Source organism: Pollachius pollachius (genome assembly GCF_949987615.1).
Source record: "Pollachius pollachius genome assembly, chromosome: 17".
In the NCBI taxonomy this organism is placed as follows: Eukaryota; Metazoa; Chordata; class Actinopteri; order Gadiformes; family Gadidae; genus Pollachius; species Pollachius pollachius.
In genome coordinates this window covers 17,314,571-17,330,341 of record NC_136950.1, presented here as the reverse complement: position 1 = coordinate 17,330,341, position 15,771 = coordinate 17,314,571, and the positions used below count along the sequence as shown (strand labels likewise).

Genomic DNA, 15,771 nt, shown 5'->3' with positions numbered 1-15,771 from the left:
AAACTGCACTAACTGACTCTAGACCTAGACCCTTCATACATATAATATAATTCTGGTACTTTTGGTGCCATCTAGTGGTCAGCAAAGAATGGATGCCACTTTCACAAATGCTTGCTAAATGTCTTGGGGAAAATGTGAGGAGTATCAAGGAGGGGAAGACAAATGTCCACATGTCGCTTACACTGGTAGTCCGCTTGGCCTCCTAGAATCTTCCAAAACTCCTTGGAGGCGGCGGAGCTCGTGGTCCCGCCCTCCTCGATGATCTGGACGTAGTTGGCCCGGCAACCCAAGTCCCGCTTGGTCTGCACAAAGTTGGCCAGCTCTTTGGCCTGCGAACGAAGAAGGAAGAGAATTAAGGAATAAGGCTGCAAAGGTAAATAGGAAAAGTCACTTTCTTCTTAGGAACTATTCTGTTAACATGGCAGCCGAATACTGGACCGTTGCATCAAGCTGCTCAGATACCCCCTTGGAAAACACCCATCACCCGCTACGTCATGTTGTGTAACTACAACTTCTCAGCAAAATGTGGGTCACGGCTGAGAGCATATATTTAGGTTACTGGTTTCCTCTCTGGTTTGCATCTCATGTCATCATCCCTGAACAATAGCAATGAGCCAACCTTCACAGAAACGCTTCCTGCAGCTGGGCTGAATTGTGTCCCCTCCTAACCACTACAACACCAACTCCACCACCGCTAACCGCTTCCTACACTGCATCTATGCCACTTCCTCTGAGGGCTTTGTTTACTTCCTGCACTGAACAATAACAGTCTTCCTTCGAAAACGGAACGCTTCCACAAACCAACGGTTGGAAGGCTGTCAAAACACGAAGAACTTTCTAAGTGTAAACCTCAATTTAACCAGGTTAACTGGGAACACACAGGAAGTAAATTCAATCCATTTTATATACTCGAGTTTGTTCAAGCCTCTGACAACCAGCCCAAAATAATAAAACTGCAATTATGTTAATTATTGTGCATGAAAAAAAACTTGAGTACTTATTAACGTTAATAATCATTAGATATTGTTTAAATCATGGTTGGTTTTCTGATTGGCGCTATTGTCCGGATTGCAATATGCAACGCAATAACACAGATTCATATTTCTTGTTTTATTGCCTACAAGAAGTATAAACGGTGATAAAGAAAAAAAGTATAAACGGCCCTAAAACAATAAAACATGGATTAGCCTAACTAGTTAGAGGAACTCTCTAACTAGTTGTACTAGGTACTGTACTAGTTAGAGTTTCTCTAACTAACTAGTTAGCGGAACTAACTAGTTAAAGGCTAAAGAGTTACTCTAGTTAGAGTTTCTCTAACTAGTACTAGGCTTTAACTACAGAAGCTGTACCCCTCCCAGAGCGAGGGGCGTACCTTGTTCCTCTCGATGACGTTGGCGAACTCCCCCATCCAGACGAAGCATTGGTGGGGCGTGACCAACAGGAAGCAGTCCCCGCTGTTCAGGGACGACGCTCTGGGCTCCACCAGCCGGGTCTGGATGTGCCGTCGACCTGTCACAACACAGGGGGACGTCAACACACACTGAGGCCCGGAGGGCTTAAAGGGGACGTTAAGACGGATAACGAAGGGACACTCGTTAAGACAGATAACGAAGGGACAGTCTTTAGCCCTTAACTAGTTGGTTCCGCTAACTAGTTAGTTCCTCTAACTTGTACCTCTAACTAGTAAGTTTCTCTAACTAGTACATGTATCAGGCTTGACCGATAGAACTAGTGCATTATGTTTGTGACTGAAGAGAGACAGTGGTCATCGCTCCTGGTAGATTATAAATACGTGAGTCTACATGAGAGCTGGGCTTTGTTTGTGCCAAGAGTTAGCCGGCACCTAGCCCAGTCGTTAACCAAGAACAGCACACCTCACTCCTCTAAACACACAAACAAGGGGTCTCGACCCCTCGAGGAGCCCACGTGTTGAGACCCGAGCACAACGAGGTCCTGGGGGGGGGGTGGCAGACGTGTGGAGAAGACCCCGAAATAGATGAGACCCCCCCCCCAGCCTCTTGCCTCTCCTAATATAGAGATCCTCTGGACGGACTCCCATGATGCAGCATCCTTCACCTCGGCCCCCTTGTTCAAGTCCTAAATGATCCCCCCCCCTCGCGTGTGTGTGGCCTTGTGACATGAGTCACTGTGTCAGCTCAAGATCATCCACACACACACACACACACACACACACACACACACACACACACACACACACACACACACACACACACACACACACACACACACACACACACACACACACACACAGGAGATGAAAGCTAATTTATTAGATTAGCATTCAGCTGACAGAGCTACATTGTGCATGATTATACACACACACACCCACATGCATACACACATACCTTTATACACACACACCCCCACATGTATACACAGACACACACACAACCCCACATGTACACACACACGCTCATGTACACACACACCCAAGTCAACAGTGCAGTGTTTATGAGGTGTTTATCGAGGGGTGGAGGGGTCATGTTCCGAGGCGACACTGACCTTTGACCTGCAGTAGCATGAGCTTCTTGTAGGGGGCGGCGCTGTTGGACATCTGCTCGGAGATGTTGACGCTACGCAGGCTGACACTGCTGAAGTTCTCCTTACTGGCCAGGCCGGCCAAGGCCACCTCCGAGAACCCCGAGTTCTGACTCACTAAAGAACCACAACACATCAACACACACAAGGGTAAGAGCAGGCTGGAAGCATTACATCACACCAACAACACAAGCCCACACACACACACACACACACACACACCCGCACACACAGGATAATGACTGAGGAAGCGGGTCCTGACTATGGATTGGTCTACAAACACTGGTGCCGCAGACTGTTCTCCGCTTCACAGCGGTTAGACACAAACAAGACACAAACCTCAAATAAACCGATGCTCAACCCCCGTGGCCATGAGGGCGGGGCTACTCGCAATCATCTGATCTGTGCCGCTTGCCATAGTACGCAAGGCGATATGGACTGAATGATTCATGCCATAGAGACACAAGGCAATCTATGGAAGGTGCATCGTTTGTCCACCCATGACCATTCTCCTCTGTTGACCCGGACATACATGTCATTAACAACAGGACCAAGAGAAGTGGAAATGATTGTTCATTACCCAATAAATGTGTCTATTTTTGTAGTTTTATATTTCGATTTATATTGCAGTTTTATCTCATATTTGTTAATGCGTGGGGTCCTCAGCACCTGTTCCTGTGTGATGAGCTGAACCTCTAGCCTGGTCCTACCAGACTCTCGTACTACTCCAGTGCAAAGAGAGTCTTGCTCCTCTCCATTAACAAACGTTAACTCACTTGAAGGCGGGTGTCTGTTGGAGTTTAAAACTATTGGATCTGCCCAGTGCCACTCTGGATCTGCCATAACCAATCGCCGACGTTTGACTACAACTGAAACGAGCGCACGACCTCAACGTCATCAGTCTCAGCCACTCCCCTCTGTTTCGCTGATCGGACCGGCAAAATTTGGCCGGAGAAAAAACCCGCAAATATACCGCAAACCCAGCGGTAGTACTGAAGGGAAATGAAAAGTGAGCGGAAGTACGTAGGCGGGCGGGGCCAGGCTGCTGAACCTCCACACAGGGTAAGAGCGTCTCACTCTTCTGGGCGTTCATCCTCTTGCTCTCCAGCAGCCCCACGTTGAGCCTCTGCTCCGTGTACTGCTGCAGCAGGTCCTGCCGCGCCGCCAGCTTCTTCAGGGGGTTCCTGGACGACGCCACGTTCCGCGTGGGCCGGACCGCCCGCCGGTGCTGCACCATGTCCGACGTCAGCCTGGGAGGGTGGGGGGGGGGGGGGGGGGGGGGGTGGGGGGGGGTGGACAGCAGGTGGTTGAAGGTTAAGGGTCGGGAACCACAGGAGGCCAAAGGTCACGGGGAGGAGAGCCACAGCCTGCTGAGGGCCTCCTCCTCCCAGCTCCTTCATCGCTGTCGGTACCGTACGGATGGGCTAACAATCGCTAGGTTAGGAGCTAGCCAGGAGAAGTTGCTATTATTACTATTTGTGGCAGGACGTACAACAATAAGTGTGTACATTAAGTGTTATACACTGAATTAGTGTTGCACTCATTTTTATTCAGCACCCCGGAACCTTGGTGTCTATACCTGTGTACTCCACCAGGGGGGCTCTACAGTTCGCTCTGCACGGGAATGCATTGTTCATACTTTGGCTGTTATGCCGTGAGTTGGTTTTCAGTAAAGACCCTAACAGAGTTAAAAGTGTGCGTGCATTATTGCCCTCGGGTTACCACATTAAGTAAATTAGTGTGTCAATTATTAAAGGGTCAAACATTGAAAACACACCAGAGATGCGAACACAGGTGATGAATAACGATCATCATAACGGCTTATTAACCGCCAAAAACACTTGTCGCTTGGGTTACCGTGGCAACAGGGGGTCAAAGATGGCGTCGAAGTCCTCGTAGATCTCGGCGGCGCCGCTGGTAGCGGGGGGGTCCGCCATGCGGGGGTAGAACCTGGAGAAGGTCTCGTCCTCCAGGCTCATCACCTCCTTTACCTTCTGCTGGGTCACCGTGACGGTGGCCTCACGCAGACCGGACCCTGCACACAGAACCCCCCCGACACTAAGACCACGCAGACCCGACCCTGCACACAGAACCCCCCCGACACTAAGACCACGCAGACTGAACCCTGTACACAGAACCCCCCAACACTAAGACCACGCAGACTGAACCCTGTACACAGACACCCCCCAACACTAAGACCACGCAGACTGAACCCTGTACACAGACACCCCCCAACACTAAGACCACGCAGACCGGACCCTGCACACAGACACCCCCCCGACACTAAGACCACGCAGACTGAACCCTGTACACAGACACCCCCCCGACACTAAGACCACGCAGACCCGACCCTGCACACAGAACCCCCCCGACACTAAGACCACGCAGACCGGACCCTGCACACAGAACCCCCCCGACACTAAGACCACGCAGACTGAACCCTGCACACAGAACCCCCCCGACACTAAGACCACGCAGACTGAACCCTGTACACAGAACCCCCCTGACACTAAGACCACGCAGACTGAACCCTGTACACAGAACCCCCCCGACACTAAGACCACGCAGACTGAACCCTGTACACAGACACCCCCCCGACACTAAGACCACGCAGACCGGACCCTGTACACAGAACCCCCCCAACAGTAAGACCCCCCCCTCCCCCACAGATGGAGAGATAAAAGACTTGAGAGAATTGTCTGAGTGCTACGGTACAGAAGCAACAGAGATGGTTAGTTGCAGAGCGGGACTGACCTTTGCTGTTGATCTTGCCCAGGAAAGACTCCAGTTTATCCAGCTTCCCGTCTGATTCGAAGTCCATATCTGCCAGCGCTTTGATCTCTGTGGAGACACACAGCCCAGTTCACAGTTCAGCTCAATAAGGAAAACGGGAAGAAAATGGGAATTTTGGTATTGATGACACAAAGCACGTATTTGTACACATGAGAACGAATGTGGACAAACGTGTATCAGGCCAGAACGACCACAAGGATGAAACACAAAGCTGTGGTGATCACGCTCAACATGATGTGATCGTTCTCTTCTGTATGAGAGGAATGAACTGAACATCATCTCTGTTTGATTCCATCAGGCATTGGGAGCAAGACAGAACGATCACGTCATCGGTCAGGTTATGATGACATCATATTGATTATGATGACGTCGTGCTGACGATGATGCGGACATCTTATTGAAGATGACGATGATGATGACAAATAAACAACACCAAGAATCAATTAAACTACACCTTCAGGGGTGGAAATCTGTCCTCCGTCTTTCGAAGAAAAAAGCAAAGACAACATATTTTACTTTGTCCACATTAACTCAACAATTGTCGCGGCAATTTCATTAAGAGATATTGCGTCTAGGACATATGAGACTTCTAAATGCAAAGAGCACACAATAGTTGTAGAGAATGAACCTATTTGAATGTATGCGTACACTAGACTCCTCTCTAGCAGAGTGACAGTGTCTGTCTGTGTTTGTGTGTGTGACTGAGTCAGAGACAGAGAGAGAGAGAGAGAGAGAGAGAGACGGCGAGAGGGACACAGAGAGAGCAACCCACCCTCCTGGGGTTTGGAGATGGCCAGGGCACTGCTCTTGGGTTTAGCCGGGGGGGAAGAGTGGAGGGCCATTGGGGAGGCCAGCCCTGCAGAACACCAACGCAGGGTGGGGGGGGGGGAGACAAGACCAAGGTTAAAACAGATTATCATCAAGTTCAATATGCATCAACATCCCGACGCTGCTGTGTCATTCGGAGCATCTGCGTGCACATACAGACATCGTTGTAAATGTGTGTGAAATGTGTGAAACTACAGACTATAATAGAGGGGGTCGCTTCAGAACATCCCGGCAGGTGCTCAATGAATTGCAACACGCTAGAATCTAGTTGTTCCGGGAGGATTCAGCTTTGGAGCATAATAAAAAACGGCCCCGCCCGCAACGGACAGGGTGTAGTTTGGGTAAACAGCACTATCTACTCAGCCACTCAACTGATTGTTTTTAACCCTGACGCTGACCCTACTCAGTGTCACCTGCCATCAGCCGTGATCTGGCAGAACGCAAGCGGCCAGCTTCCTGTTTGAAAGGATAACGCTGTACCAAACAAGCCACGTCAGCCTCCCAGTAGCCCTCCCAGTAACCCTTACCCTCTGTGTCGGCCCTAACAGGATGTGGCCACATGTTCTGGGTCATGTTCTGCCTAGTGGGGGGGCCTCACGGCTACTGGTTTGGCCCCTGGTTGGCCCCCAAAAGTAAGCAAGCGACATTCCCCCCATAGGTCGGAGGAAAAGTTAAACCTGCACTATAGACGTTTTACCTGTGCCCCCTAGTGGTTAGAGGTGGAACTAGAGGTGAGATTTTCCCACAGTGGGGAGGTGTAACCAGAATAAAAGTGATAAAAGTGATTATTAGACATTCTAATAATGAGATATTTTCTAGTTTAAATATTTTTAACATGGATAAATAGCTGCAGTAGAAAAGTAACATGGTGCAGCTTTAAGGTTTCGTGGCGATGTTACAACACATACAGTTGAGAATCACGGGACAGAAGAAGTGCGAGGTAGCCCCGTTTAGCTTTCTATGCAAAAATGAATTGACTTTACAGTTTCAATAATGAGGACATTTTGTCCCCATTAAGTGTCAACAGTACAAACGCAATATCTACTTAATTGGATTTGGGTGTCCTGTTTCACATTAACACAGTAGGCTGAGAAACCAGAGACACTGTGTGTGTGTGTGTGTGTGTGTGTGTGTGTGTGTGTGTGTGTGTGTGTGTGTGTGTGTGTGTGTGTGTGTGTGTGTGTGTGTGTGTGTGTGTTATGAGTTACTATGATTCAGTTATTTTAGGACCCTTCTTGACGTATTTCATGTAATTGAGAGTAGGATCATGGAAAGATGGAGGCAGTGTTCCTACAAAGCACGTATCTTCAGACAGTGGGTGTACATGATTCATAGAGGGAAACTTTCACATGGTGGGCAGTTATCACAAAGGCGAGGGGGGGTGACCATGGTGGAGAGTTTAGGATTGGCCAACAGCTGCAGCAGAACAGTTACAGTGGGGCAAAAAAGTATTTAGTCAGCCACCAATTGTGCAAGTTCTCCCACTTAAAAAGACGAGAGAGGCCTGTAATTTTCATCATAGGTAAACCTCAGCTATGAGAGACAAAATGAAACAAAAAAAATCCAGAAAATCACATTGTCAGATTTTTTAGAATTTATTTGCAAATTATGGTGGAAAATAAGTATTTGGTCACCTACAAACCAGCAAGATTTCTGGCTGTCACAGACCTGTAACTTCTTCTTTAAGAGGCTCCTCTGTCCTCCACTCGTTACCTGTATTAATGGCACCGGTTTGAACTCCTTATCAGTATAAAAGACACCTGTCCACAACCTCAAACAGTCACACTCCAAACTCCACTATGGCCAAGACCAAAGAGCTGTCAAAGGACACCAGAAACACAATTGTAGACCTGCACCAGGCTGGGAAGTCTGAATCTGCAATAGGTAAGCAGCTTGATGTGAAGAAATCAACTGTGGGAGCAATTATGGAATACATACAAGACCACTAATAATCTCCCTCGATCTGGGGCTCCACGCAAGATCTCACCCTGTGGGGTCAAAATTATCACAAGAACGGTGAACAAAAATCCCAGAACCACACGGGGGGACCTAGTGAATGACCTCCAGAGAGCTGGGACCAAAGTAACAAAGGCTACCATCACTAACACACTACGCCGCCAGGGACTCAAATCCTGAAGTGCCAGACGTGTCCCCCTGCTAAAGCCAGTGCATGTCCGGGCCCATTTGAAGTTTGCTAGAGAGCATTTGGATGATCCAGAACAGGATTGGGAGAATGTCATATGGTCAGATGAAACCAAAATAGAACTTTTTGGTAAAAACTCAACTTGTTGTGTTTGGAGGAGAAGGAATGCTGAGTTGCATCCAAAGAACACCATACCTACAGTGAAGTATGGGGGTGGAAACATCATGCTTTGGGGCTGTTTTTCTGCCAAGGGACCAGGACGTCTGATCCGTGTGACGGAAAGAATGAATGGGGCCATGTATCGTGAGATTTTGAGTGAAAACCTCCTTCCATCAGCAAGGGCACTGAAGATGAAACGTGGCTGGGTCTTTCAGCATGACAATGACCCCAAACACACCGCCCGGGCAACAAAGGAGTGGCTTCGTAAGAAGCATTTCAAGGTCCTGGAGTAGCCTAGCCAGTCTCCAGATCTCAACCCCATAGAAAATCTTTGGAGGGAGTTGAAAGTCAGTGTTGCCCCGCGAAGGCCCAAAAACATCACTGCTCTAGAGGAGATCTGCATGGAGGAATGGGCCAAAATACCAGCAGCAGTGTGTGAAAACCTTGTAAAGACTTACAGAAAACGTTTGACCTCTGTCATTGCCAACAAAGGGCATGTAACAAAGTATCGAGATGACCTTTTGTTATTGACCAAATACTTAATAATTTGCAAATAAATTCTTTAAATATCAGACAATGTGATTTTCTAGATTTTTTTTTTTTTCATTTTGTCTCTCACAGCTGAGGTATACCTATGATGAAAATGACAGGCCTCTCTCATCTTTTTAAGTGGGAGAACTTGCACAATTGGAGGCTGACTAAATACTTTTTCGCCCCACTGTACATAGTGGAGCTTCAAGGCTTTGTGGCGATTTCATGACGCATTCTGGTGATAATCACTGGAGGGGGAGGGGTTACCTTTCTTGACCATGCGGGCGGCCACGGTGAACTGCGTGGAGTCGTTGGCAGCCCCCCGGCCGGTGGTCTTCCAGGCCTCCTCCCGTGCCTCCATCAGCCTCTTCCTCTCCTGGATGGAGAGCTGGGCCTCAGGGTCGCCCTCCTCCACCCTCTGGGGGGGGGGGGGGGGGGGGGGGGAGAGGGGAGGAGAGAGAGAGGGAGGGAGGGAGGGAGGAAGGAGAGAGAGGGAGGGAGGAGAGAGAGGGAGGGAGGGAGGGAGGAAGGAGAGAAAGGGGGAGGGAGGGAGTAAGAGAGAGGAAGGAGAGAAAGGGGGAGGGAGGGAGTAAGAGAGAGGAAGGAGAGAAAGGGGGAGGGAGGGAGGGAGGGAGGGGAGAAAGGGGGAGGGAGGGAGAGAGGAAGGAGAGAAAGGGGGAGGGAGGGAGAGAGGAAGAAGAGAAAGGGGAAGGGAGAGAGAGGGAGGGAGGGAGGGAGGAAGAAGAGAAAGGGGGAGGGAGGGAGTAAGAGAGAGGAAGGAGAGAAAGGGGGAGGGAGGGAGGGAGGAAGGGAGGGGAGAAAGGGGGAGGGAGGGAGAGAGGAAGGAGAGAAAGGGGAAGGGAGAGAGAGGGAGGAGAGAGAGGGAGGGAGGGAGGGAGGAAGGAGAGAAAGGTGGAGGGAGGGAGTAAGAGAGAGGAAGGAGAGAAAGGGGGAGGGAGGGAGGGAGGGAGGGAGGGAGGGGAGAAAGGGGGAGGGAGGGAGAGAGGAAGGAGAGAAAGGGGGAGGGAGGGAGAGAGGAAGAAGAGAAAGGGGAAGGGAGAGAGAGGGAGGGAGGAGAGAGAGGGAGGGAGGGAGGGAGGAAGAAGAGAAAGGGGGAGGGAGGGAGTAAGAGAGAGGAAGGAGAGAAAGGGGGAGGGAGGGAGGGAGGGAGGGGAGAAAGGGGGAGGGAGGGAGAGAGGAAGGAGAGAAAGGGGGAGGCAGGGAGAGAGGAAGAAGAGAAAGGGGAAGGGAGAGAGAGGGAGGGAGGAGAGAGAGATCGATAACTAAAAAAGGTACCGCATACCGAGCTGCTCAAACTGACCAGGTACCAGTGATTAAGAGAAGAGCACCCAAGAAAAGCAGTGAGGACCCCAACATTGGATACACAAGGGGGAAGAGCCCAGCAAACTGGGACATGAACTGGACTGGGCCGTGAACTGGGCCATGAACTGGGACGTGAACTGGGAAGTGAACTGGGCCGTGAACAGAGTTGTGAACTGGGATGTGAACAGATCTGTGAACTGGGACAAGAACCGGGTAGTGTACAGTTGTTGAACAGTTTTGGGGGGGCCGTGGTCACCTTCCTCCTCCAGGGATGTCTCTCGTCCAGCAGCAGGGATCTAGAGGCCTTCACAACAACCGGTGAAATGACAGGAGGGTCGGAGAGGCAGCAGAACCCAGGGAAGAAAGAGGAGCAGTGAGATGGAGGATGAGGAACGTCCCGGGGGGGGGGTCTGCACACAGCGGGGGTCTGCACGCTGCAGAAGCGAAGCTTGAGCTCAGTGCACAGACAGCGGGTTGTTCAGCACAGAGCGCTTTGGCAGGCTGGGATCTGAACGTCTCTTGCTACAGACCTTTAGAATAGCCTGGACTGTGCGTCAGGTGTGGGATCGATGGACAGGATGTGGGGGGAGAGTTGCGGGGGAGAATGGTTTGCTCATGGGTTAGGTAAGCGGCGATACGTACGAGATGAGCAATGGTTAAAAGAAGCAGCCTATAAACCAATGACTTTACTCCTAGCTCTGTATCACATCACAAAGTGCTAGAAAGAACAGGCAGAAATCGAGTCTTTTCCATTTTAAAACACTTGCGTGTGAGAATAGCAGAATGGGTACTGTCCAATACTTGTCCTACTTCCTTACTTCTTATCCTATGCTTCCTACAGGCATGCGCATGACATCTTCGCCCCAGTCTCTGCTGGCACTGACCACACGGGGTGGAGGTGGTGGGTTTGTGATACATCTCAGCCCATGGGGCAGGAGGCAGAGCGTGCAGCAGACAGACAGCAGGTGGACAGACAGCAGGCGGAGGGACGGCAGGACAGACAGCGTGAAGCAGACCGCAGGGGGCCGTGAGAAGGGTTCCTACCTGGCTGCTGGGCTCGCTGGGGGGGTAGGTGTAGAGCTCAGGGAGCTCAGAAGCAAGCGAGACCGTGGTGGAGAAGGTGGGCTCCTACCGAGGGACGGGCGCAGGTGATGGGGAGAAGAGGAGAGGGAGCACATGACACACACACACACACACACACACGATGAATCTCGAAAGGAGGACAGAATCCCAGTGGTAACCGTCATGACTCTGACGCTCTTTTCTCCAAACTAGGCTGATTAGTGCCTTACACTCTCAAAGTTCTAAAACCAGACTTAGACCTCCATCGTTTCATGACCTCCACTTTGAATCAATGAAAACATTTCATCACGCAGTCCCCGATGCAAACAACGTACCCCAGCGTTGTTTCAAAGCATTTCCTGTTGTTTTAATGATGGTTCTCATTTCAGCAGCTCTACTTTATAGACAGACCGTGATCCCGGCGCACCGGAATACCAACGCCGGCCCACAAACCAAACCAGGACATGCAACGAAACACCAGACCCCCACCTTCAAACACACCGCCTCTGGGAGTGAGGGAGTGAATATCTTCAAACACACCGTTCAGTGATTGAGAGATGGGTGAGTGAGTGAGTGAGAGTGAGAGATTGTGCATGAGTTGTATTTATTTAGATAGATCAGTCTGCAGCCCACCATGACGCGACCCTGCTGAAACAGTTAAGTATTTTCCAGGGCTGAGTCTAAGGCTGGAGCAGGTATGGCGTGCATGTGGTTGTGCACGTGGGTGTACACGGGGGCCGCGTGCATCGGCCTTACCCAGAGCTCTTCTGACACATCACACCCATCAATCACCATGGCTGCCTCGCCTTCCTACAGACGAGGGGGGGAGGGGGGGGGGAGGGACAGGGGAGGGGGGGAGGTGTTGAGTGGGGGGAGGGGGGGAGGAAATGTCCCTCCCCCCCAGCAACAAGGTCACAGCCAGAGTCACAACGAGACGGAACCAGACGGGAATGTCCACGGCCGCGGTCCAGTCGCAGCTCCTTAACGGATTAGCGGCTGTTAAAGTGGAACGAGGCCAGCATGTGATCAGCTGGGATAAAGACTGGAACATCTCGGACCTCAACCAACCCTGTGTCGGTCCAATTGGTGTTTAGGAGCCTCACCCGAGACAACCACAGAGAGCCACTTCCCCTTGACCCCTAGCTGACCCCTTGTTGACCCCTAGTTGACCTCCGCCGGTGCTTTTAAAATATTCGCTTTTTTCTAAATATTCGATATTTAAGTCCATGAAGAGAAACAAACAAGAATGAGTTTATTTTGTGAAATCTTACCAGGTAGTCCATTGTAAACCGTTTCAGTAACCGTTTATAAAAGCAATAAGCCACTTTCTGAAGTCTAACGATGCCCCTGGCTGCTGTACATCACAGTAAACCACTGTCAACCTTACTGCTTAGGTAGCCGAGCGGGAATTAGCCTCCGTAAGAAAGTACAGCGATGAAAGAAGAGATCAGCCATGCGGAGGAGGAACGTTTATTATGAATAAGAAGACAGAGGTGAAAACAGAAAGCATGGAAACAGATGAGAAAAATGACATCAATCAAACAAGGTTAAAATTATGTGACAGACAGATGATTCTTAATTACACAATTATTACAAAAAAAGGTGAAATATGTACAGCAGGTAATTTATTGCAAGGCAGTTGCTGATGAACTAAGCATTCATTAACACTCATTAGTGAGCTAGTATATGCATGCATCACATGCATAATTACATCGTTAGAACAACATGCAACACCACGATAAACATGTTAATGTGACAGAACAGAAAGGAGAAGGAAACAGCCAGCCAACACATATGCGATCTGATTCAAGACCTCTATCAGGCATTAATGTGTTTACCGTTACGCAGAACTTGTGGCCAATCAAAGCGCTGTGCAATTCTGCCTCACACTCACCCATGCATGCACACATTCACACACCGAGGGCGGCATCAACCATGCAAGGCAACAGCCAGCTCATCGCTGCAAGTTCCTCGACACTCAGCAAGGAGGAGCCGGGGATTTTAACCAGCCGCCTTCCGGTTCCCAGGCAACCGGCTCTACCTCCTGAGCCCCGTTCCGCCCCATTATCCTGGTGACATGACGGCCTGGTCTACCCCTTCACCAGACCCCTCCAAGGCCTCCGTCAGCCCGTCGCTCGCACTGCAAGACCTGCCACCCCGACACCAGCTGCAGAACACCGTCTGCTCCTCGCTCCAGACCTCCTTAACGCATAACCGCACGGAGCCTCTGAGGAGCGGGGCGGTGACCTCTAGAGGTGAGAGGTCAGAGGTCACAGGGTTTACCTTCCGGAGGTTCTGCTCCGTCTCCCACAGGGGGGCGCTGGTGTCCGCCATCACCGCCGCCGCCGTCGTCTTGCCAGCTTCCTGCTTCCTGTTGATGCGGTTCCTCCAGTCCTCCTCGCCGCTCTTCTTCAGCAGCGCCAGGCTGGAGAAGCGGAAAACAAAATGGTGGACTTTAGGTTAAAGGTGAATTCAAGATCGAGATGGCGCTGGTGGGAAGACTAGATTCCATGAGAACCAACCTAGAGCTGTCTCAAGTTGAGGACTGCAACTAACTGTGGTTTTTGGTTAATCTATGAATCATTTGGTCTTAACTGTTTTATGTTAATATAAATAACATCAAAAGTTACACAAGAATTTAAACTGATGTGGTAGATGTTCTTTATCTGACAATTACCCTAGAAAAAAATAAAAATAATAATCTATTCCTTTATGAAGATCCATGGAGCAAATATTTGAATCGAACTGCCACATTAAGCAGCAAAGAATTGTACTTGATGAAGAACTTAAACCAATAACCAGATTTTATCCATTTTCTGTCAACTGACTCATTGCTTAATCAACTAGTTGTTGCCTTCCTAAATAAGTCTAATAAGAACCTGTGAGAGGAACAGGGTTCGTGATGGACGCTCCACATCTACCCTGCAGTACCCAGTTAACCAATCATAGCTGCAGCCTGTTGACCTATTAATACTTTGTGCACATCGCCGCTGGAAGACCAGTGAGGTCCGTCTGAGGTGCCAGTCACTGTCCCTCTGGACTCTAGATGTATTATTGTCCAGCAGTGTGCGATAGGTGGATAAATATACACGTGCACAAAGTCTGGCATGACAAACAGAGCCATTGTAAGCATGGGGTAGGTCAAAATCGGAAGAATGTCATCCGATGCATAAAATATCCCAAAATGATTGAGATGTAAAGGTATTCAGTGGGAACAAACAGGCTTTTGCACAGAGGCAAAGAGCAACGGGAAGAGAGGTTGGTGTGTTTGCAGTGACCTCTAGCCTACCAGCGGCAGACCTCAGACCAGCCGATGGGTGTATGCAAAGTAAGGAGGTATTACTGAGTGGAAGAGAAGCTTCATCTATCTGGACGACAGCTTACAGTCATCCCTACAGCCCAGTGGGATAGTGCCGTCACAGCAGAAAGGGAAACACACTATCGCGGGAAAATTAATCATAATGATAATTTAAAATTATATACAAATGATGTAGACCTTGTTAACATTGATACTAGTCAATTGAAAAGGCATTTGTATACATTCTTGTCTTCAGCCATCTCCCTTCCTCTGTCTTACTGAAAGGTCATCAAAGAGTTTGCTTTTGCGTTGCCACTGGAGCCATGAAGTCTGACACAGGCCAATCGACTGACTTCTTCTGATGTGGGGATTCATTTAACTGCCTGGCAGCCTTGCAGACATGTCCACCTCCCCCATAGTGTATTGCACATGGCCTTGGTCTGTCCTGCCATGGCCAATCCTAAACTCTCCACCATGGTCACTCACCCTCACCTTTGTGTTAACTGCCCACAATGTGAAAGTTGCCCTCTATGAATCATGTACACCCACTGTCTGAAGATACGTGCTTGGTAGAAACACTGCGTCCATCTTCCCATGATTCTGCTCTCAATTACATCAAATACGTCAAGAAGAGTCCTAAAATAACTGAATCATATTAACTCATCAACTCATAACACACACACACACACACACACACACACACACACACACACACACACACACACACACACACACACACACACACACACACACACACACACACACACACACACACACACACACAGTGAAAGCACATGTAATTCCATTATGTTGTATTATTAAATCAATAACATGGATGGCTTGACATAACAGCAGTTATATTTTCAGTCATTTTGATGTCAAATCAAATCTCAGACCTCAACCATCGATGCATCATAATAATTAAAAAAAAGGATTTTTAAAAGGCTGGCGTCATAGTAAATCCATGTCCTGAACACTGTGCTCAATATTACACGTGCACCCAGCGAACAGGAAGAGCTAGCTTCAGCAGGCTAGTGTTCCGACTGCATAACGAGCTCTGAAACCGGACACCTAA

General features: G+C 49.4%; 1 protein-coding gene across 1 annotated transcript in view; it reads right to left on the bottom strand.

Moving 5' to 3' along the window:
* The window catches only part of svila (supervillin a), a 48,918-nt gene that overhangs the window by 11,511 nt on the left and 21,636 nt on the right, over positions 1-15,771 (bottom strand). The window contains exons 14-24 of the mRNA XM_079754640.1: positions 13,682-13,823; positions 12,155-12,208; positions 11,381-11,464; positions 9,281-9,431; positions 6,125-6,208; positions 5,314-5,400; positions 4,417-4,594; positions 3,637-3,809; positions 2,524-2,676; positions 1,373-1,509; positions 182-329 (exon numbers count right to left, since the gene is read on the bottom strand). Of these exons, the coding sequence (XP_079610766.1) occupies positions 182-329; positions 1,373-1,509; positions 2,524-2,676; positions 3,637-3,809; positions 4,417-4,594; positions 5,314-5,400; positions 6,125-6,208; positions 9,281-9,431; positions 11,381-11,464; positions 12,155-12,208; positions 13,682-13,823 (1,391 nt within the window). The remainder of the gene's footprint in view (positions 1-181; positions 330-1,372; positions 1,510-2,523; positions 2,677-3,636; positions 3,810-4,416; positions 4,595-5,313; positions 5,401-6,124; positions 6,209-9,280; positions 9,432-11,380; positions 11,465-12,154; positions 12,209-13,681; positions 13,824-15,771) is intronic.